This window comes from Phycodurus eques, chromosome 1, assembly GCF_024500275.1.
Source record: "Phycodurus eques isolate BA_2022a chromosome 1, UOR_Pequ_1.1, whole genome shotgun sequence".
NCBI lineage: Eukaryota > Metazoa > Chordata > Actinopteri > Syngnathiformes > Syngnathidae > Phycodurus > Phycodurus eques.
The window spans coordinates 1,496,522-1,519,036 of record NC_084525.1 but is presented as its reverse complement, the minus strand read 5'-3'; the positions used below and the strand labels follow the sequence as shown (position 1 = coordinate 1,519,036).

Here is a 22,515-nt window from a genome sequence, read left to right as displayed (position 1 = left end):
ACAGTATAGACGCACCCAATCGGACGTGTAACCCATGTGACCATGTGAGTGCGTCACAAGAAATACACTGATTGGCTGACTGGACCACATGACCAAAATGCTGCGTTTGATGAGGAAGTAATGTGGACAAAACCCCACTTGGCGGGATGTAGCTGGGGGCGAACGTTAATTGCCCAATATTAAAATAGTAATAAAAAATGTTGAGAATTTATGTCAATTCCAAGACTTATTGATCAACGACACTTAGATTGCACTCATGCGCAGAGCATGGTTCCATCGGACCGGGATCGGCTGCCAGTAAACCTCAGACCTGCGCGGGCATTGCCTCGATCCTTTTCGAATTTTTTGTGAAACAAAGTTAAAAAATAAATAAAATAAATTTAACAAACAAGAAGAGTCCAGTTTCCTCGATTCAACTTTTGCAGATGACCATGACCTGGATGACTCAGACTGTCTACACACAAAAAGAAAAAAAACCACAATTTTTAGCAAGCACATTGGTATTTTTCATTGATGTTGTGATAGGAAGTTAAAATGACTTGGACAATTATGCTATTAGGCTCACGATATGGCCGCTATCCCGTCTATTACCAACTAGCTAGTGGCTAGCGTGAGAAGCTAAGATAGCAGTCGACACTGTCACTCAGTACTCTTCGTTCAAACAGCACAAGCATCTATACATCCGTTTCCTTCCACTTGCCCGGGGGTTGTGCGCAATGCCAGTTTTCTCCTTGGCTCACAAAAAGTTGATACATTTTGGCTTTGATTAAGAGTCCTGTGGCGCACATGGGAATAGGAAGTAGAAACCTACCCAAATAAAACCAGAAATGACTCTGCGGCCATTTGCATGGCACTGAAACACGGTTACCCTGAACAAAAGTAGGTTAACTCAAGAGTCTTAACTGCTTTAGATTCAGTCCACTTGGGTCACAGTAACTTCCAGTGCACAGTCGTCTTCTCTTCTCACATTTCCTCATTCAGAATGGGTTGTCAAAAAGCCAAAGGAAAGTGGAAAATCTAGAGTTGGGTCTAGTGAGGCACGCTGAAGTCACGCAATATGATACATTTTCGATGTCAAAACTATAATGAGCATGTCACGGAGAACCTAACGTGGCCTTTCCTCCTTGTTCAGTGGACAGTGTGCTGAACCCTGAAAACCGGCTTCATATGAGTGTGGAGGAGCAGCTGAAGGAGCTGCTGGACAAGCTGGACTTCGTCAGTTCCATGCGATGCAGCGGTGCTCGCACGCGACGTATGCGCCAGCTCCGCCGCGAGATCCACAACATTCGGTTCCGGCAGGGTCCGCACCGCCAAGGCCTTCGCAACGGTCGTCTAAAAGAAGACAGCGATGAAGATGATGAAGAGGAGGAAGACGACGAAGACAAGGCCGAAGGCTCAAAGGCAGAAACCTGCCTTTTAACTTCCGACAAAGGTGAGTGATGAAAAGCTGTCGCGTAAGAGAAATTGCCAGTGCATGTCCTTTTTCTTCCCCTTTAAACCCACTTTTGTTTTGATGAGACCGGTTGTGAACATGAGCTAACAGCAAATTGTCCTCAGGTTATTGAGCCAGTGTCCCCCCCACGCACCAACCCCAACCACCCCACTGTCTCCAGTCTAGTAAGTAGGGGCCCACAGAGTCTCGTTAGCCATGGCTGCCTCACAACTCCTCTTTCCAAGTGCACTCTGCACCTCTTCTACACATCACTCTCATGGACTCACCACTCTCCATCGGCCGCATACTGTACAGTCATGCCATATCATCCCACTTCTGACTCCGGGATTGTCTGGTTCGGGCAGGCTCTTGCCGTCTAGAGGAGGGCGGGAGGATACTGATTTGTGTCAGTGGCACCATTTCAATCCAGCCCTGGTACCATGGTGCTGGTGTACAGTTGTGAGAGCAATGATTATTCCTCGCTCGTCTTAATATTGTGTGTGTATGATGTTACGTCCCCCAGAATACAGTGGAGCCTCCATAAAATCAAACACCTCTGTGGTCATACAATTTGGAATTTGAACAAAATTTGGGTGAAAATTTGAACCGCTGTCATGCTTAGCTCATGTGAGTTCAGCTCACTGAGCATCTCAAGGATGTATTGGTATTTTATTGTGTGTCCTGCCACCACTAAAACCCACTAAAAAAGTACTGGTATTATTGGTGCTGGTATGAGATGGCACAGTCCTGTTGTTTACGGGCACTGCAGCGCATCCTGCTGTGTGAGCCACCTTGGCTAATCAGTTGGCGCTGCACTTATGCACTTCCAAGTTCTACATTTTTCTTTCCATCAACATTACGTTATTTAATATTGAATTATTGCAATCTTCACTCATTCCAAATTGTTTCCATCTGCATTGCAAGGAATTGAAGAACTTATTATTTCCCTAATAAACAATCTACGTAAATTATTTTCTATGGAGAAAAATCGATTTTAAATTTGAACAAATATGAAGTTGACCGGCGTCCTGGAGCTGGTTGTGTTTGACTTTAGAGGTTCCACTGAAGTTCAAGTCTCGTTGGCCTGTGGTTAGACAGGTAGAATTTTGGATCACAGACAAGACACCATTTTCCAGTGTGACTACAACACCACCACATCACACTACATACTCAATGGCCATTTCATGGAACTGCATGCAGAGTGAAAGTGAATTTCACGTTTCCTCCCCTCTTCCAGAAGACCTCAAATCCACCTCGCCCCCAACACTGGAACCCACCGGGCCGGTCCCTCCTCCACGACTGGGAGACGCACCCCTGGAGCCTCCCACGCTGCGGCCGATATCCAAGGAGCCGCCGCTCTCAGGCTGGCCCTGCAAACGCCGAAAGATAGTCGGCGGCCTCGCTGACAGCGACGCAGAGCACATCGGTTGCACTAAAGCTCAGGAGACGTCGCCGCCGGAAAGTTTTCACAGCGAGGGGCAGGTGGTGTCCAACGGCCTCCCCGACCTCAGCACCCCCACGAGTCCGCACGCTGCGGGCGTTGGACGAAGGACCTCTGTGTTATTCAAAAAGGCAAAAAATGGTGCAAAGATGTTCAGAGACAATCCTTTGCCCGATGGCAAGGGGTCGCAGGACGACAGTACAAGCTCCTCACTTTCCCCGTCCAGCACCCCCTCTAGTACACCTTTATCCACTCCTACCAAAAGCCCTCAAAAAGCCATAGAACCCCCCTGCCTGAATGACCCATGGACCCCCAGGCGAGACATGAGCTCAGATGGAGAACTGGACAAAGCACTGAATCAAAGTCTGAAAAGTGGTAAGATTTACTTTTCCCCACACACCAGCAAAAACATGTAAGCTACAATACTAGTCAGTTCACGTGACAGTTGCTGACACAAGATTCAGACTTAGTCCGCTGAAACTACACATTGGCCAAATGAAGGTAACACATTTTGCTGTACAATGTACATAATAAAGTAGCTTTACCTTCGTTTTGTTATAAAATTACATTCATAATTGTCACGTACAGCAGAATGTACCTGTACAGATTTGGATGACTCTCTTGAGATTGTGATCTGGATGCAGGGCAGTTTGTGTGTCGATCTCTCTTTGTGTCACGGGGCTTTTGATTGTATCAAAATTAGGCTTTAACATTTTGTAAATGTTTGGGAGATAAACTACCAATTTTAGATTTTTTCAGGCCGCTAGAAATGCTGTTATACAGTGGACCTTTAGTGTTGTCGATTCAGTAATTGCTTAGTGTCAGATTTGAAATAATTTTCCCATACAAAGTACTGTGGAACCCCTGTTTAAGAATGTCTAAATTTTCTAAGAAAAATTATTTTGGTTCGTGCACTATTCCTGGCTGTGCATCACACATTGCAGGTATCTTGTTGGGTCTTTGCTCTAAATTAACCCTCAGTATGGCCCCAAAGAAAATTTAAACCGCTAGCATGTAGCGATATTATTAGGAAGCCTAAACGTATTACTGGTTAAAAAAAAAAAAAAAAAGAAAGAAAAGAAAATAGTAGCTGACCATGAGAATGGTGTTCCTGCTTGTGATCGTGCTGCGCAGTTTGATTAGTTAAAGTCTACCAATAATAAATCAATTTTGTATCGCACATTTCTCAGCACCCAAAGACTCTAAACATGGGTACACACAAAGAAACAAGTAAATAAAACTTGAACCTTGGTGGATCGCAGTGGGGGCGGGTGAAGCAGTCCCTCCGCAGTTGCTAGCTCAAGCCGGGTCACATTGCAATGCGGCTTTCATGTTGCATTGTGGGATTTGGTGGCCATTTTGTGCTAGCTGTATTCATGTTAAATGCAAACAGTAGTGTATGCGTAAAGGCCAAGACGTTCCAAAGTGATTTGCTGGCAAACACACTGTATTATTTTGCCATAATCAACGGTCCTTCTCTTATTTCTATATTGTACAGTATTTGTTTTTAACCACACACCGTTAAATTTAAAGTAAATATAACTGTTCTGGGGCTGGAATGGATTAATTATATTTCCGTTCATTTTAATGGGAAGCATGCAGCGCTTGTATTGGATCTCATGCTACTGTGTATAAATACAGGTGTGCCTCATAATGTAGCTGGTAGGTGTATACAGCATGTCAATCATACATGGACAGTGTCATTGGTATTCTTATTCACTTTGCGTTTCTCGACCGCAGTAGATCGTTGCGATCGACGCTGTAAAGCACCTAACATCTAGCGATAGGGCTGGGGGATAAGATTCAAGGAGTTTATTTGTCATACCAACACACATTTACACGTGATATGTCACGAAATATGATACCCAATGTCCCAGATTAGTCCAATAAGGCCTGAGAATGGTGAAATATAAATACAATACGAAAATAAGGAAAAAATTAAATAAGACTGACAAGATAATACTTATCTAGAGATGTGGGTGCGTGCAAAGATGCAAATGGAGCAAGGATGCGGATATTCGCGGAAATTTAATAGGCTGGAATTGCACATGATATTGACATGATCATTTGAACTTGAAAAGGAATAAAGTGTTCATCGTGCAGGGATGAATAGGCTAGGGGGCAGGGGCTGATTTCGAGGCTACTTGGCACTGTTCGGGTTTTAACAGTCCGACAGCTTCCGGAAAGAAGCTGTTCCTCAGGCTGGTGGTCCTGCAGCAGATGCTCTGTCGCCTCATGCCTGAGGGGAGAGGTTGGAAGAGAGGGTGTGCGTGGATGGTAGCATCTTTGACGATGGACAATCGATGAATGGCCCAGCAAGGCGACTTGACTTACTCACAAACAAGCCATGAACAAGTTCACACCATGAGAAAAGTAGTAACGATATTGGTTATGTGCTGGTAATGGTACACACATTTTTGTGTTCTATATAGTTTTGTGTTGCTTGAAGGGGTCTGTTGGCAAGAGTGACGCTTAAACTACATGATCGATATACATTTTATCGTTAAAATTATTGTTAAAGTCGCTTTTTTTTTTTTAACTCTTGATCAGTGCAAGTTGAATGTGTTTTGGCGATCCCCGCTGCCTGCTTCCAACTCTCGAGACATTGCTGTCCTTTGCTTTCAGGGCTCACCAATGGCTTCGACAAGCGCAAAGACGGCGGGTCCGACGGCGAATACAGCCCCTGTCCGGTCCTCCGCAAAGAAATGTAAAAACATTGCGCGTCGTATTTGTCTGCTTGTTCCACTAATATGACATGATGTTTTATAGTGCTGCAGCACCCAAACGAAGCCTGGGGAAACCTGCTCTTTCCAAAGTTCCCTTCCTGGAGTTCGTCAATGGAGATGCTGATTACACCGGTATGTGTTTATTTTCTTCGCTCTCATCTTTTCCGCCCCTGCACATTAAAATTATGTGCTTTATAATTAACCGTAGGTAACGGCAGCCAAACATCTGAGGATGAGACTGAGCTTGAGCCTCTAGACCTGGTTTGGGCCAAGTGTCGAGGATATCCCTCTTATCCCGCCCTGGTAATAGAGCCTCTAATTTCTTTGTAAACATTCATCAAGCACCATCTCAGGTCTGTGCTAGATCATCAGTAAGTTTGTTCCAGATCATCGACCCGGAGATGCCGGAAGAGGGTCTGCTGCTCAACGGAGTGCCCATCCCGGTCCCGCCCAAAGATGTCCTCCGACTGGGGGAGCGGAGGCAGGAGGAGAGCAGCCAGAGGCTCTACTTGGTGCTCTTCTTCGACAACAAACGAACATGGTGGGACGCGCGTTCTGGTCTTCAAGAAATGTTGCGCTCATATATACAAGAGCACTCAGTAGAGATTAATAGGTAGGCTTTACACGATCAGGATTTTTGTGGCCGATCAGCGAGTTTAAAAAAAACAATCACCGATCTGATCACAAGATGGAGCAATGTGTCCATTGAAATGACATTTACTGTATATACTTGTGTCCTGAGTATCTTCAAAAGTATTCTCTCGCATTTTAGACAAAACGTAAAACATTAATAACCTGTAGGGGGCATTCAAGGATTGGCCACTGACATAAATTTAAGTTTTCAATCGGGTCAAACCAACATTACAACATGACAGAAATAATGAGTCCTAACTTGGTGTAAGTAACTTACTTCACACACACCGAAACTTAAGAGCATGATTCGACAGAACCCTGGCATGTTTACGCACAACCGTTAGTGCTAGCACTAGCTTGCTAGGCTACAGAACATTTTGTTGCCTGCTTGCGAGCCGTATCGTATTACAACCCCAATTCCAATGAAGTTGGGACGTTGTCCATGCATCCATCCATCCATTTTCTACCGCTTATCCAAGGTTGGGTCACGGGGGCAGTAGCTTTAGCGGGGACGCCCAGACTTCCCTCACCCCAGGCACTTCATCCAGCTCTTCCATGGGGATCCCCAGGCGTTCCCAGGCCAGCCGAAGGATGTAGTCTCTCCAGCGTGACCCGGGTCGTCCCCGGGGTCTCCTCCCGGTGGGACGTGCCCGGAACACCTCACCGGGGCTGCGTCCGGGAGGCATCCGAATCAGATGCCCCGGCCACCTCATCTGGCTCCTCTCGATGTGAAGGAGCAGCGTCTCTACTCTGAGATCCTCCCAGATGACCGAACTTCTCGCCCTATCTCTAAGGGAGAGCCCGGACACCCTGTGGAGGTAACTCATTTATGGCCGCTCGTATCCGGGATCTCGTTCTTTCGGTCACGACCCACAGCTCGTGAGGGGAGGAACGTAGATCGACCGGTAAATCGAGAGCTTCGGCTTTCGGCTTAGCTCCTTCTTTACCACAACAGATCGATACAAAGTCCGCATCACTGCAGACTCGTGACCCCAAGATACTCCATTTGGAGCAGGAGCTCATCCCCGACCTGGGGAGGGCACGCCACCCTTTTCCGACTGAGGACCATGGTCTCAGATTTAGAGGTGCTGATTCTCATCCCAGCCGCTTCACACTCCGCTGCGAACTGCTCCAGTGAGAGTTGGAGGTCACTGCTTGATGAAGTCAACAGAACATCTGTAGTTGTAGATCCCCCTGTAGTTGCAACACACACTCCGGTCCCCTTTCTTAAAAAGGGGGACCACCACCCCAGTCTGTCAATCCAGAGGTACTGTCCCCGATGTCCACGCCCTACAACATCTAGAGCCTTAAGGAACTGCGGGCGAATCTCATCCACCCCCGGGCCTTGCCACCGAGGAGCTTTTTAACCACCTCGGTGACCTCAACCCCAGAGATAGGAGAGAACCCAGACTCTGCTCCCTCATGGTAAGGCGTGTCGGAATTGAGGAGGTCTTCAAAGTATTCTCCCCGTCGGCTCACAACGTCCGCGAGTCGAGGTCAGCAGCGCCCCATCCCCACTATACACAGTGTTGATGGTGCACGGTTTCCCCCTCCTGAGACGCCGGATGGTGGACCAGAATTTCTTCGAAGCCGTCCGGACGTCTTTCTCCATGGCCTCACCGAACTCCTCCCATGCTCGAGTTTTTGCTTCAGCGACCACCAAAGCTGCATTCCGCTTGGCCAGCCGGTACCCATCAGCTGCCTCAGGAGTTCTACAGGCCCGATAAGACTCCTTCATCTTGACGGCATCCGTCGGGGATTGCCGCCACGACAGGCACCAACCACCTTACCACAGCTCCTGGTGCCAAGTGCACATGTGGACACCCTTATGCTTGAACATGGTGTTCGTTATGGACAATCCGTGATGAGCACAGAAGTCCAATAACAGAACACCGCTCGGGTTCCGATCGTGGGGAGCCGTTCCTCCCAATCACGCCTTTCCAGGTCTCACGGTCATTGCCCACGTGAGCATTGGAGTCCCCCAGCAGAACGATGGAGTCCCCAGATGGGATCGGTCTCCAGCAACCCCTCCAAGGACTCCAAAAATGGTGGGGACCCGAAGGCGGGGGGAGGCTACCCTCTCGTACACCAGGGTGAACCCCAATGTTCAGGCGCCGAGCCGCGTGGGGCAATAAGTATACCCACCCCTGTTCGCCGCCTCTCACCGTGGGCAACTCCAGAGTGGAAGAGAGTCCAACCCCTCTGGAGAGGACTGGTACCAGAGCCCAAGCTGCGTGTGGAGGGGAGCTGCGATGGGGATTCCGTCGTTCTGCTGGGGGACTTCAATGCTCATGTGGGCAATGACAGTGAGTGATTGGGAGGAACGACCCCCCCCCGATCAGAACCTGAGCGGTGTTCTGTTATTGGACTTCTGTCATCACGGATTGTCCATAACGAACACCATGTTCAAGCATAAGGGTGTCCACACGTGCACTTGGCAACAGGACACCCTAGGTCGCAGTTTTAGGGTTCTGGGGTTCAAGTCACCTTGTCTGTACGTATGATTGTAAGTTTGCTTAGTTGTGTGTTTTTGTCAGAACGTCCTCTAGTTGTTGCACTTCAGACCACCAGATGGCGCCACCTTTCCCCTCTTCTCACACAGCCGTCCTTGTTCCCGCAGGCAGTGGCTCACACGTGACAAGGTGACCCCCTTGGGAGTGGACAACACTGCGGACAAGTTGCGCATCATGGAGGGCCGCAAGCCCAGCCTCCGCAAGTCTGTGCAGGTGGCGTACGACCGCGCCATGATCCACCAGAGCAGAGTGAGCCACAGCCAAGGCTTTGTGACCTCCAACTTCCTGTAGAGGTCGCGGTTGTCTCCGCCCGGTTCCTTTTGTGGTCCGCTTCTACTGTATGTCATGCAAATCAGTTGCGGCGTGTTTGTGTGCGATGACGAACTTCAAACAATATTTATACCAAGTGCAGAGGACCTATGCATGGATCACTGCCATCTTTTATACAATAGCTTTTTACATTTTAATCTTTTATGAAATACGCTTGTACAGTTCAAAGGTACACTCTGTGTGCATTATGTTTGTAAGACGAAGTCTTGGTCACTTTGTGTTGCTCTTTTTAATCAATCCACAAGGGGCAACGTGAGGCTGTTTATTTTTGTCGAGAATTAATTCCTGACATGCTGCATTTTGTGTGCGTGCGTGTGTGTGCGTGTTGATGTCAGTGAACACAATGAATGAGCCATTGTTCTAATTATGAATTCTCTTTTTTGATATGAGAGAAATAATTTATTTATGGAAGACACAACTATAGAAATAAAATTATATTGGTAAAAGCAACAATTGTATTTAAAAACAAATTGTGAGGTCTAAAAAACATTTTTAACAGGTAAATTCACACATTTGGTTTGTTGCTCCCAACAAGACAGATCCATACCAACCCAAATATTTATTATTAGTATTATGAAATATAACAACCTACACCTTCATAAGCTTGTGCATACTTTCACTACTCACCAAATACGTTCAATCCATAGTTCCTCATTCGGGAAAGAAATGCTCCATTAAAACCTTTTGCAATATATAAGTGGCTTGTTATCTTTTGGAATGAAATGGAGGCGTTTATTCTGTTTCAGTGGCGACAGTTTGAGGAGGTACGGTATTTAAATGATTGTTCTCGAACAAGGGTGGGCAAACTTGTGCTCGAGACCACGTTTGAGTTTTAAAATTAACGGATTAGATCAGTCATTCATTCGCACGTGAGGTGGGGAAAAAGTACAAAATATTTAAAGATAAAAGTAATTGTCTTAATTATATTAGTCATTAATCAATTATTTAATGCATGTAAAAATGAGGTATGGTATATGTAAAATGGTTTATTTCAATGCTAAAAAATGTTTATTTTTTATTGTATTTACAAATTAGAACAACTTTGAAAAATGTTTAATAAAAATAGTATTTTGAAGTGTATTTTGAAATAATTTGGTTATACTTAATCAACCAAGTAATAAAAAACAATGTTCAGTACAGATACATTTTTTGGAGTGAGAAAATAACCCTTATTTTTAATTGTAGTTTCTATATTTAGTTATAAATAACCAATTTTGGAATACTTTTTCAATTTACATACTTTAAATGTACAGTCTATGTAAAATGGTTTATTGCAGTGATAACGTATTTAAATTTCACATTTTAAATGTGGTAAAAAAAATTATTTTAGCCAATTTTGTATTTTTTTATTTTATTTTTTTTACATTATCAATGACTAAATTAACCAATGATTCTCAAACTTTTTACACAAAGTACCACCATAAAAATACTCGCATTAGCACTGCACCTAAATATAGGAATATGTGAGGAAAAAAACTGCACTTAAATAGTGATTCATTAAACTGTGCATGAATCAAATAAATTGTACCTAAATAAAAGTTTCGGGGGGTGGGGGTGGGACTGCTCTTTTAGATTAAATTCAAATGTATTAACTCAAAAGTAACTGACCGACTGAACTGTACGTAGGCAGTGATTTTTGTGTAGCACTCGAGCAGGGGAGTCAAACTCATTTTTGTCACGGGCCACATCGTACTTCCGACTTCCCTCGGAGGGCCGCGACAACTGTGAAGCCATATCAATGAAAGATGACCTCCTATACTGTAATGGCACACAGTATACGCAACAGATTGATGAATAGTCAGTTTTGAAATCAGAAGCCTGTAAAAACATGTTTTTCAACTATTACCTGTTTTCAAAGGGGGATTGGTAACAAAAAAATGCTTGCCAATATCTCTGGTATTACACCAGAACACAATGAGCAATTTTGATTTGCTTTCGCGGGCCACATAAAAGGACGTGGCGGGCCGGATCCGGCCACCGGGCCACCAGTTTGACACCCGTGCTCCAGCGGAAGCACACGTACCGCACGTTGCAAATCACTGAATTAACAAATATTGAATTCAACGAATTAATGAAATACATACATTTCAACCAACCAAAAGTTAAGGAGGTAAAATAGCCAAATTAATTCAACAAATATCACAGGACTTTGGATAATGTAATGTGGTTCAGAATAAAGAATGAGGTGGGCCGCATGTGGCCCACGGGCCATACTTTGCCCACCGGTGCGCGGGAAGAAACGCGTCAAAGCCACGAACGACAAAAGATGCACAAGCCGACACAACTGACGCGAGAGCAGGTCGAAACGCTGCCAGTGTCGGAGCATACAGGACGCAAATGAGACGTTCAGGGTCCACGGTTCTGTCGGGTCACGAGGAGGTAGTTGTGACGGAGGGTCCGAAGCTCCGTCAGCCGGCCCAGAAGATGACCAAACCTCCGCGGCCCGCCTCTCGCCGCTCCGGCCCGGGTCCCGCACGTGCGAGACAGCAGGTCCAGGATCAGCTCCTGCATTTTTTCCACGAAACTGGCAGCCATCAGCGACGCGCTGTCTGCGGGACGGACACAGCACAAGCGCAAGCGCAAGCGCACCCGCACCCGGATTAAGCACCGATCCCGCTTGTACTGTGGTGATGATATTGTTTCGGGTCAGGCTTTTATATATTTTATATATAAAATATATATATATATAAATATATAATAATTATATATAAATATTTTATATATAAAATTATATATTTTATATATATATATATGTTTGATTTTTATTTATTTATTTTTACCCCCAAAATTCTTGAATAAACTGGGATAACTTCGGGGTTGGTTCCACCCCTCCAAAAGAAAAAGGGAAAAAATATATTGAAAAAAAATGTAAAATAAAATTCCCCAAATAGGTGAATCCGCGGGTGCCGCACCGCGAATATGCGGGGGTCCGGTATGCTCTAATCATGTTTTTGCATGGAAGATATTCATCTGATTCTTCAAATTCTGACCTGAGCAGAGCAGGGCGGTGGCGCCCAGCAGGGCGTACTCGGCCTCGGTCACCTGCAGCGCCATCATGCTGTGAAAGAAGTTGAGCACGGGGCTCAGGAGCTCCTCGCTACGTCCTGTCCAACGTACACACGTACGCGCTTATTTCCTTTTTTTTTTTTTTGACAGCTTGCCACTATGAATATCACTTGCGAACGGTACCCACGTTGCACATCGTCCTTTGAGGCGACGCATCTCAGGCAGTCGTGCGTTGAGGTGCTGAAAAGCTGCAATGCTGATAAAGAGACAACTGGGACTGAGTGCGATGTTGCAACGTAACGATCGACAATATAAAACCGTATAGCACGGTAAGTGTACGTCAAACATCGGGCCGGAAGTTTTGTGACCAAAATGTATGTTTAAGATTGTCACAGGCCACTGTAACATCATGCACAGTTTGAACATTAACACTGCACTGAGACTCAAATTAGAAAACATGCATTTCAATAATTATTCAAATAAAATGTGGTGCACAAAGAGTTAAATCAAAAGTTAACCTAAATCGGTGTTTGATCATCAAGATGAAATGCAAATATATTGTACTTAAAAGTTAAATACAACTGAACTGTTCTTAACAAACGTACTGGACTGGATTAAAATGAAGTTTAAGCCACGGTAACATGATGCACAGTTTGAAATTTTGATTCAGTGATTCTCTCGCACACAACTAGAGGGAGCCCTTGTACCACTAGTGGTACTCCTCCCAGACTAAGAATCATTGGTCTCGTACTAGACAAACTCAAGGCCCGGGGGCCTGATCTGGCCCTCAACATCACATTATGTGGCCCAATGAAGCACATTATTTGCATCTAAGTCATGTTTCTTGCTAAGAATCTGAACAAAAATTGCAAATAGTCTACAATTTTAATAACATTGGAATATTGCCAGCATTTTTTAATCAACCCCTTTTTTTTTAAAAAATAATAATTGAAGTGACTTTTTTCCTTGATGTCTGATTTCAAAACTAGCTCTCCATCATTTTGTCGTGTACAGTATTTAAATCCTAACAACAAAGCGGCCCGCAATTAAATGTTTGTTTGACAGCTCCCGTGTCGCAGCCAGAAAATATTCTGTAGGCTGGCCAACGTTTTGGGAGGTGCCCTTGAAAACCAATCGTCAACAACAATTTATTATTATTATTTTTTTTAGAAATGTTCTGCCCCTCAAATATACACCATTTGAGACAACGACACACGGAGGGTGTGGCCACCTCCTGGCTCCGCCCCTGGAGTCCAGCTGGCCTCAACTTGCGTTCTCACCTGCGGCAGGCTTTGCAGTCGGGTTACTGGCGAAGTTTTGGGCGGACAGCAGGAACATGAGGTCCAGTGAAGACGCTGACAGGAGGCAGCGCTGGTCTGACAGGTCCAACAAGTCAAAACCTGAGTGCAGACGTTTCCAAAGACATCGTGCCCTTTTACAGTGCACAGTACGCTGTCAAAGCAGCGATTTATCAACACGTTGGGAGCTTTTACGTATTCTTTAAAAATTGTGTTTTTAAATCGATCTTCAAACTAAAGCGTAAGGTTTCTTCTTCACTCATAGCAGGTCAAAGGTTGGCGGTTGGCATCTTACCGGGCAGCGTCCTGGCAAACTGCAGCACTCGTTGCAGGTGAGGTGACGTAACCTCCGAAAGCTCCGCCCCTTCCTCTGCACACGGCCAATCAAACATCTGCACACAAATACAAGGTGAGAACGACACACACACACACAAAAACGATGCATTCGGTCGGACGGTTATGTCGTCACCCTGCAGCGGTCGCTGTACTGAGCTCGGCACACCCGATGAGCCTCCGCCATCTTGTCCACGGTGTGCTTCTGTTCCCGGCTTAAAGTGGACGTAACCACCTGGTATGGCACACAATCATCGAACCGTTTGATACTGACTACTACTGGGTCCTCAGCTGCCTTGTATAAAGAACAGTGGTGTCTTGAGAGCTGAGTTTAATTCATGCCATCACCACACTCTTAACTCAAAACATAGCTCAAATCATCTTTCCCCATTGAATTGAATGGAAATGCCATGAATCCGTTCCAGCATTCCCCCCCCCCTCCCCCTCCCCAATTTTAAAAAATGTTTTTAAATGAGAAAAACAGCACTCCAATTTTGTACTTTATCAAAAGTAAAGAATTCAACAATGTGTGCATCGTGATGAATTCATCGCAGGGCCTTACAGTCGTGCAGACAAACGAAGAAGAGTTTCACTCAACTTCGGTAAAGCAGCGTTGACACAGCACGGCGTCATGCCCAATTCAGGTTTATTTATTTACGTATTTATTTCTTTATGTTAAATCCAATATTTCTATACATTCATTCACGTTACAAAAACCAATTACGGAAATAAATATGGAAGTCAATACAGGGGTAAAAGTACAAGTCTCTTAACAGAAAATGATTTTGGTAGAAATGAAATTCACCTTGTAGAATTTATGTATCTGACATTTGTGGTACATATTGCAATTTCCTGATATGAAAGGTACTTAATTATTGAAAGCAAAAAGAAAAGTATTGGAAAAGCGATTAGAATTGGGAAGAATTGTTTTTATATATTTGAATTGTATTTTTATTTATGTAGTTTCCTGAACTAGCTAAAGGTCTGCATGTTGGCTAATGAGCAAAGTTAGCTCGCACAGGTTAGCCTGGCCACCACATTAGCCGTATGCCTGAACAAGCTCATGCTAACTAAAAGAACATTCACATTTTGTCCATAAGGGATTCATATGAATTTTAAAAATGTGTGTTTCGCTCTGGATAGGCAGGACTATTCTTCTGCTTTGTGCTCCAATTTCTTTCGATATTTGTAGTAACGAGTAATGATGGTTACAGGAAGTGTAGCGGAGTAAAAGAATACATATTACCGTATTTTCACGACCACAAGGCGCACTTAAAAGTCTTACATTTTCTCCAAAATGGACGGGGCGCCTTATAATGCGGCGAGCCTTATGTGTTCCAAAATCTGTAAATGTTGTTGTGTGACTTTGATGAGCGCTCCGCTTGACTGACTGGGAGCATTTCCTGCCGACACGCTGCTCATATGGAGGAAAGGCGGACGTGACTGAGGACAGCGTGCGGACGTTAAAGGGGGAAGGGTACGCGTGACAGAGCGGATGCTAAAGGAACGCCCCCGGTAGGTATATAGTTCCGGTATGTGCACCTACGAAGAGACACGCTTACGAAGCACAGTTTAAACTGCAAGCTATCAGTTACGCGGAGGAACATGGGAATCGAGCAGCCGCGAGAGAATTCGAGATCGACGAAACCGTGCTTCGGGAGTGGAGGAAGCGGGAAAACGAGCTTCGCCGAGTCAAGAAGACGAAGCGGAGTTTCCGCGGAAACAAGGCGACGTGGCCCGAGTTGGAAGACCAACTCGGGCGATGGATTAATGGGCAAAGAACAGCCGGGAGAAGCGTCTCTACAGTCACCATTCCTCTAGTGCAATAACTCGGAGCTTGCCATCATTCCGGGAGGCTCGTCGAAGGAACGCCAACCGCTGGACATCGGTGTAAACAAGGAGGTTCAAAGTGAAGTTGCGAGCGGCGTGGAAGCGATGGATGACAAATGACGAACACAGCTTTACTAAGACTAGGAGGCAGCGCCGGGCGAGTTACGCCACCGTATGTGAATGGATTGTGGACGCTTGGGCTAGCGTGTCTGCTTGCACTGTTGTTGGAGCTTTCGTAAAAGCCGGCTTCATTTCTGAGGAGCCGCACGGCGACGAGACGGACTTTGACGAAAGGGAACCTGGCGTGTTTGTTGGAGAACTTGCCCAGTTGTTCATTTCGGATACAGAAGATGAGGACTTTGATGGATTTGTGGATGAGGATTGATCCAAAAATAACGTGAGTACATTGTTAAATACGTCAATAAAGTACAACCGTACTCCGTTTTGCTCCCGCTGGCTGCCTTTTTAAAAACATTGTTTTAGCGTGCATACGTTTTTAGCTAGCGTATGTTTTACCATGCCTGCGCCCAATAATGCGGTGCGCCTTATGTATGCGTTCAATACAGAAATAGACCCCGTAACTGAGACTGCGCCTTTTAATACGGTGCGCCTTGTGGTCGTGAAAAGCCGGTAGTTGGGAACTGCAGTCGAGTAGAAGTACAGATATGTGAAACTTCTACTGAAGCGCAGTCACAAAGAATTCGTACTGTGTGGTAAATGAAGAAGCCGGTCCGTACCTGTCCATGAAGTCTGCCGGTGGAGCTGACCTGCTTGCTGGCCACACTCTCCTCTTCCTCCTGTCTTCTTCCCCGTCCTCCTTTCCTCAGTCGTTTGGACTGACACTGAACATCCGTCAGAAGACCTGCGGAGAAGACGAAGGAAGGCGTCTAAAACTCGCCATCGCAGGATTCCTGTTGTTGTTGTTGTTGTTGCAGGATCGGACCAAGTGCACTTGATCTAAAACAGGAGTGTCAAACTCGTTTTTTGTTACGGGCCACATTGGAGTTGTGGTTTCCATCGGAGGGCCGCTATGACTGTGAACCCATTTCAATGTATGATCACTTCATATTACACACACACAACAGCTGGATAACGATTGTAATTTCTCGTGTATAATGCGCATTTCCTCCCCCCCAAAATTGTAAAAAGTCAACCCTAACCCTATTTAAAATGATACTTTGCAGAAGGTTCCGATTGGTTGGTCAGAGCAAGCCAAGTTCGACGAGCAAAACACGTGTCTAGATCTGCACACATTCATACATTTGAACAATGAGAATCTCTGGTCATTTTATTGACATTTTCTATGTTTGTATCCTGTTATTAGCTATATTATTGATTCTGAACTCCTGCAGGTGATTTACGTGGCACAGTTGTGTGCCGTTACGTTGCGTTTTTGTATCGTAGGCCTACTGGTCGATTCTTTAATTGCAACGTGATGGTGGTGGGTTTAACGAGCGCACTAAGTCGGCTAAGCCCCCACTGAAGGCCCAGGGGCCAAACACTATACATTCGCAAATATTAAATAACATTCCTCAACAAAAATTCAGTAACCTCGTGTTATGTTTTGCAACATTCCCCCGCATTTGCCAACATTCTTCAAACTTCTTTGACATTGTACAATATTGTTTTAATTGCAGAATGATATCTAACATTCTGCAAACATTTTCAATGTTCTTCAACTTGCCAACATTCTCTAACCTTCTTAAGCATTCTTCGACCCGACCGCCACAACAGACTCCAGAATTCCATAATGTTCTTCGACGTTCTCCGGCGTGCTTCAACACTGTCTAATATTTTTGGCCAACATTCTTCAACAGTGACCAAAATTGTCAAAATCCCTCAATGTTTACCAACATCTATCATCATTTTAAAGATCCTCCAAAATTCTACGCTCTCAACCATGTTCGACATTCCAAATTTCTACAAATGTATAGAATTCTGTAACGTTTTCCTACATTCGCAACGTTGTCCAAAGTAAATTGTACATCATTTTACAATATTCCCAAAAAATGGCCACCTTTATGTTGCATGAACTTTCTTCTACTTGACAACATTCTTTAACATTCCCCATACTTCTAGAACATTTGCAAACATTCTCTAACTGTCACGTTCTTCAAGGTTCCCCAACATTTTCAACAAGCCGCACCATTCTACAGCATTTGTCCAAAATTCGGCAACATTCGCCAACGCTCTCCAAAATTCTACAAATGTGTGTTCATTTTAAAACGTTGTCGTACATTCTACCATATTTTCTCAAATTGTGCGACTTTATCGAACATTCTTCAACAGTTGTCAACGTTCTTTCATATTCTACAAACCACTTTAAACATTCTGTTGTATTCTTCAACATTGTCCAATCTTTCTCCAACTGTAACCTTTTTCAATGTCCACCAACATTTTAAACATTCTGCAGTGTTTTTTAACATAGTCAAGAATTCTGCAATCTGGTGACACGCTTCATAATTTTACGATATTCTCCCAAAAACTAAAGGGCATTCTTCAACACTCGGCAACTTTCCCACACATTTTCCAAAACTCCCCAACACGCTTCTCCAATTATCAGTCTGGAACATTCTCCTACATTCACCAACAGACACTGACATAAAGAACATTTCAGGTCATCTCTCCTTCCCTCCTTCCTAAAAATGATAAAAACCTTTCCGCTATGTGTCGTCCACATGAAGTCGTTGGTTGACCTACGTCGGTGATTCGGAAAGTGTGGGACGTGGGCCCCCTCTAGTGGTAGGTGAATGTATCACCTCATAAGTACAGTTCCGTTGTATTTCACTTTGAAGTGCAATAAATGTCCCTTTAATCTTGAGGAAATGTTTGTTTCTAAACTTTTATTTCGGTACGGTTTTTGTTGTTATGTGCAATACATTGGAATTGAATCATTACGTCAGTGCACTTTCTTCGTTTCCTTGTCTTTCGGTTGGATGTTCAAACGGCATGATGTTACAATAACTTTTAGGAATCGAACCGTTGTCTTATAGTTGCATTGTGCGGCTTCAGCGAAACAATCATTTCGCACGGTCTCCACTCACACTCGGCCAGCATTCCCACGGCGCGACATTTCCTGAGGCGACAGTCTTGACATTTCCTCCGCATGTACATGTCCATCTCACAGCCGCCGCCTCTCTTGCACTGGTAGACTGCCTTTTTGGTGACGCTCCGCCTGAAGAAACCTGCGACATTTAGGTGAGAAATAGGAAAGACTCGATAGCTTGACAACGGCGGCGGCGGAATTGCGCGAGCTGTGACGTCACCTTTGCACCCCTCGCAGGTGAGAGCGTTGTAGTGGTACCCCGACGCTTTATCGCCGCACACCACGCACAGCTCGTCGTGACCCCGGATCCTCCCGACAGACGCCACGCGTGGTCTGCGTACCGCAGGAAGACACGCTAAGTCGAGGCCCTGAGGCAGGCCCGCGCAGTGGGGCACGGGGGGGACGGGATCGCAGGGGCCCTCCGGGAAGTCGGAGCCGAAGTGATACAGAGCGTGGCGGGGCTGCGACGAGGACGAGGACGTGGACGTGGAGGACGACGGGGAGCCGTAGGGCGGGAAGGACAGACCGGCGAGGTTGTACTGCTGTGGGCTGTAAGGGAGCAGCTGGAGGTCAGGGTCCGGCAGTGGGTAGCCCAGAGGGTCAGCCAACATGTCTGATTGAAAAAGAACATTTGACTAGTGAGAGAAATATAACATCGCTGTCACTCGGTATTCTACGATTCATTTCTACATTATAGCTATGTGAAGACATCTTCGCCTCCACAGTAATTAGCAAATGAAGAACAATTTGTCGTCGGAATGTGTTGTTCTTCCTGTGTCACGGCTCACTGCGCCTTCACTGTAAAGCTGAAAGCTTGTGAACGTGACAAAGACAGGATGCAGCCGAGGAGGTCCCAGTGACGTCGGCCGCATTTTCGCGTCTGCCTTTGTCGTTTAGGTTCGACGCGACGCTCATTCTAAAGACGTCTCAAGTGTTGTCTCCGGTGAGGAAACGTTTGTGTCCGTTGGCAGCCTCCCGAAGTGCAGCTGGAACATCTCGACTGGGACCGATGGGGGAGGCGGTCATTGAAAGGGGCCAGCGACATTTCATTGGCCGATGCGCGGAAGAAAGGAAGAATGGACAGATGCTGGACGTCAAGCAGACGGATGGATATTGAATGGGTATATAGTTGGATGGATGGATGCAACAATGGTCAGATATCGGACTTCAAAGTGACGTATGATATTGGACGGGTGAAAGGTTTGTTGTGGGTTGGATCTGAGCGGTGGATTGACGAGCGAATGGACGGGTAACTACATTTGGTGGAGAAATCGCCAGATATTGGAGAGACGGATGGAGGGTTTGTTGGATCTATTTTAACGATGAAGTATGGATGAAAGGACGGATCTAGCGTATTTAGTGGAAGAATGGGAAGATGCTGGATTTAAAACTGATGGATGGATGGATGGATGGATGAATAGTTTTATGGAAGGATAGACCTATATGGCAGATGGATGGGTGACTACCTTTGGTGGGACAATGAGCAGAGATTGAGACACATCTTGAGATTCTTCCCTTTTATTGTTTAAACTTTGATGGATTGATTTCAATGACTGACAGATGGACAGAGAGATATTTGGTGGGAGAATAGACAGATGCTGGACTTGAAGCAGATGGAAGGATATCGCGTCCGGTATGCTTCCATCCGCTTGATCTCCGGCATGTGCGGATAGTTGGGTGGATGGACGGATGAAAAAGATCAATAACGTTGATGTGTTTCACCAGTCGGTGCTTTTCATTTGATAAATCAACGGATTTACAGTACCAGTAGCCTTCTTACCACCTCCCTTTGTCCAATTCACTTTCGCTTTCCTACCAGATGTTTCTTGTCATTATCGGACCGTGCTTGTGTATGTGTGTGGGGGGGGGGGGGGGGCTCGTATCATGTGACCAAAGTGTTTATAAACCATTAGAAAACTGTCTAAACACCCCTCAGCATCCCTTCCATCCCACACGTTTGGGAGCCAACAACAATCTGCCCCCGGTCCCCGCCCACATCACCCTGAATGCTTGGGGGTGGGGGTGTTGCTTTCCTGCATGTCGGACCCTCATGAGCGAGCAAATAAATACAATTCATCAAATGATGTAATGTGCTCCTGACTGGACTGTATTGTTAATTTACAGCCTGCAGTGCATGTGATTCATACGGCTCCATTAATATGATTAATACGAGCTGCTTCCCTGGAGCGAAAACTCACAAGTCCATGTAATAAAACGCGTGTGGTTCTTTCGCACTGTCAATTTGCATTTCTTTGCTAAAAATGTTCTTAAAAATTGAGGGTGTGTATTATACATGGGTACAAAGAAAATGGAAAAAAAATGTCACACTGAAGAGACTCGTGCAGGTAGGTTACCTAGAGGTTGTGGAAAAAAGTGTACTTTGATTCCAACATGATATGTCTCATGTTACAAATTCATATATATAATAAGATCAATTTCACTGCTCGCCAAGAAACACAGCAGTGTTGTGGGCGCGGCCATGTTTGATATTTGTCATCATATCATATCTTTTCCTATTCATCAGATGATTCCCCCTACTTTCCATCGCAATGCCATCTCCAGTTGGCTACTTTTAAACATTTCGCTCAGGAAACGTAGCCCTTCTTGGATCGCTACTCCGCTAGCTCCTGCCGCTAGCGCTCGCAGCCGCCAGCCTCTCCAGACTCGCGGAACAACACCGGCCGGCGAATTAACAACGCCTAGTGGACTACACACCGACGACTCGACTCATCCAACGCCGTGGGCCTCACGCGCAAGTGCGCTGCCGGACATTCACCGCTACTACTACCGCAACTAGCTCTCAATTCTAAAGCTAGCGCCGTGCACTCCGAAGGGGAAAACAATGGCTACACTCACCTCTTCGCCACGTTGCACCGGCTGCGTGTTTCTCATGATGACAACGTCTTTGAAAATCCTAATAAAATAGAAATGACTACGCGGATAAATCTACGTATTAGACATAGGTTACGAGAAAAATCCAGTTGAATAGATCAAGAGTGATTTTGGGGGTGCATATGATACTCGGGAGTATTATACACAAGCGATCACGGTAATAATAATTTTCAGGATAAAGGTGCCAGTCCAGGAATTTGATTTCCCTTTTGGCTGTGACGCTCTGTTTGCATCGAGGCCAAGAGACAAACAAGACTAACCAGATCCAGCAGACGCATCTGTGACGGTAAAATAAAAATCGATTTTGATTTTGTCAGACAATTTAGATGGACGTGTTTAGGATTTCTGGTGCTTTGGCGGAGGTCTGCGCCGTTACTGTGTTTGCACTGGCAGCGACTGTGATAGCAATCGCTGATACAAGGTGTATAAACTATTTGTTTGACCCCAAAAAGCGTAGAATACAACACAATTGATCTGCGTGGCTACCGGTTGAATACATTGACCTGAACGCCATTCAGTAGAGCGCAGCAATTTTAGCATTAATATTCATGATATTCGGAAAACGACATCACACCGTTTAAAGGACTGCTACAAAATCACCAATTCAAACCTGGGAAAGAATAGCATTGAACTTACAGCATCAAATCTCTTCATCAACCCACATCTCCAAAATAATATTTAAGTTCCCGGAGGTTTTGGAGAAACAAAACTCCAGTGCGACCCTCGCCTTCACGTTACACTTCCACAAGGCCGAAGCGTTCAAGTCAGTGCCAGAATGCAATTTGTCTCTTTGACTTTTCCAATTCCCGAAAAATCGAAGCTTCCTTCTTGTATGCGTCCCCACAAGAAGAACATTTGGTTTTCGACTCACCGTAGAACTGAAACTGCTCCGCGGAGCAGTAAGCGTCCGAGGAGGCGAGAAAACCTCCCGCTGAGAAGTTCATGTCCGAGTCGATCCACTCTCTCATCGGAAGCCGAGACTGCGACTGCTCTAACGCACACAAAATCATCAAGAGTGACACAACTCAGGCAACA

General features: G+C 45.3%; 2 protein-coding genes across 7 annotated transcripts in view; one reads left to right on the top strand and one right to left on the bottom strand.

Moving 5' to 3' along the window:
- Positions 1 to 10,051, top strand: part of brpf3b (bromodomain and PHD finger containing, 3b) — a 19,775-nt gene extending 9,724 nt beyond the window's left edge. For 4 of the 6 annotated variants that reach the window (XM_061671761.1, XM_061671735.1, XM_061671752.1 and 1 more), the window contains 7 exons: positions 1,133 to 1,432; positions 2,670 to 3,248; positions 5,499 to 5,580; positions 5,643 to 5,731; positions 5,808 to 5,902; positions 5,986 to 6,140; positions 8,853 to 10,050. In XM_061671761.1, the coding sequence (XP_061527745.1) occupies positions 1,133 to 1,432; positions 2,670 to 3,248; positions 5,499 to 5,580; positions 5,643 to 5,731; positions 5,808 to 5,902; positions 5,986 to 6,140; positions 8,853 to 9,036 (1,484 nt within the window). In that variant the 3' untranslated portion in view covers positions 9,037 to 10,050. Of the gene's footprint in view, positions 1 to 1,132; positions 1,433 to 2,669; positions 3,249 to 5,498; positions 5,581 to 5,642; positions 5,732 to 5,807; positions 5,903 to 5,985; positions 6,141 to 8,852 lie in introns of all 6 variants that reach the window. The other 2 variants (XM_061671743.1, XM_061671779.1) reach the window with 2 other exon arrangements.
- Positions 9,230 to 22,515, bottom strand: nr1h5 (nuclear receptor subfamily 1, group H, member 5). The gene is made up of 10 exons (XM_061671792.1): positions 22,352 to 22,515; positions 18,809 to 19,201; positions 18,587 to 18,727; positions 16,280 to 16,404; positions 13,849 to 13,947; positions 13,675 to 13,771; positions 13,362 to 13,481; positions 12,269 to 12,337; positions 12,066 to 12,179; positions 9,230 to 11,624 (listed from the first exon to the last, which is right to left on the bottom strand). Exons 1-10 carry the CDS (start codon positions 22,488 to 22,490, stop codon positions 11,422 to 11,424), a joined length of 1,500 nt encoding a protein of 499 aa, XP_061527776.1. The 5' UTR covers positions 22,491 to 22,515; the 3' UTR covers positions 9,230 to 11,421.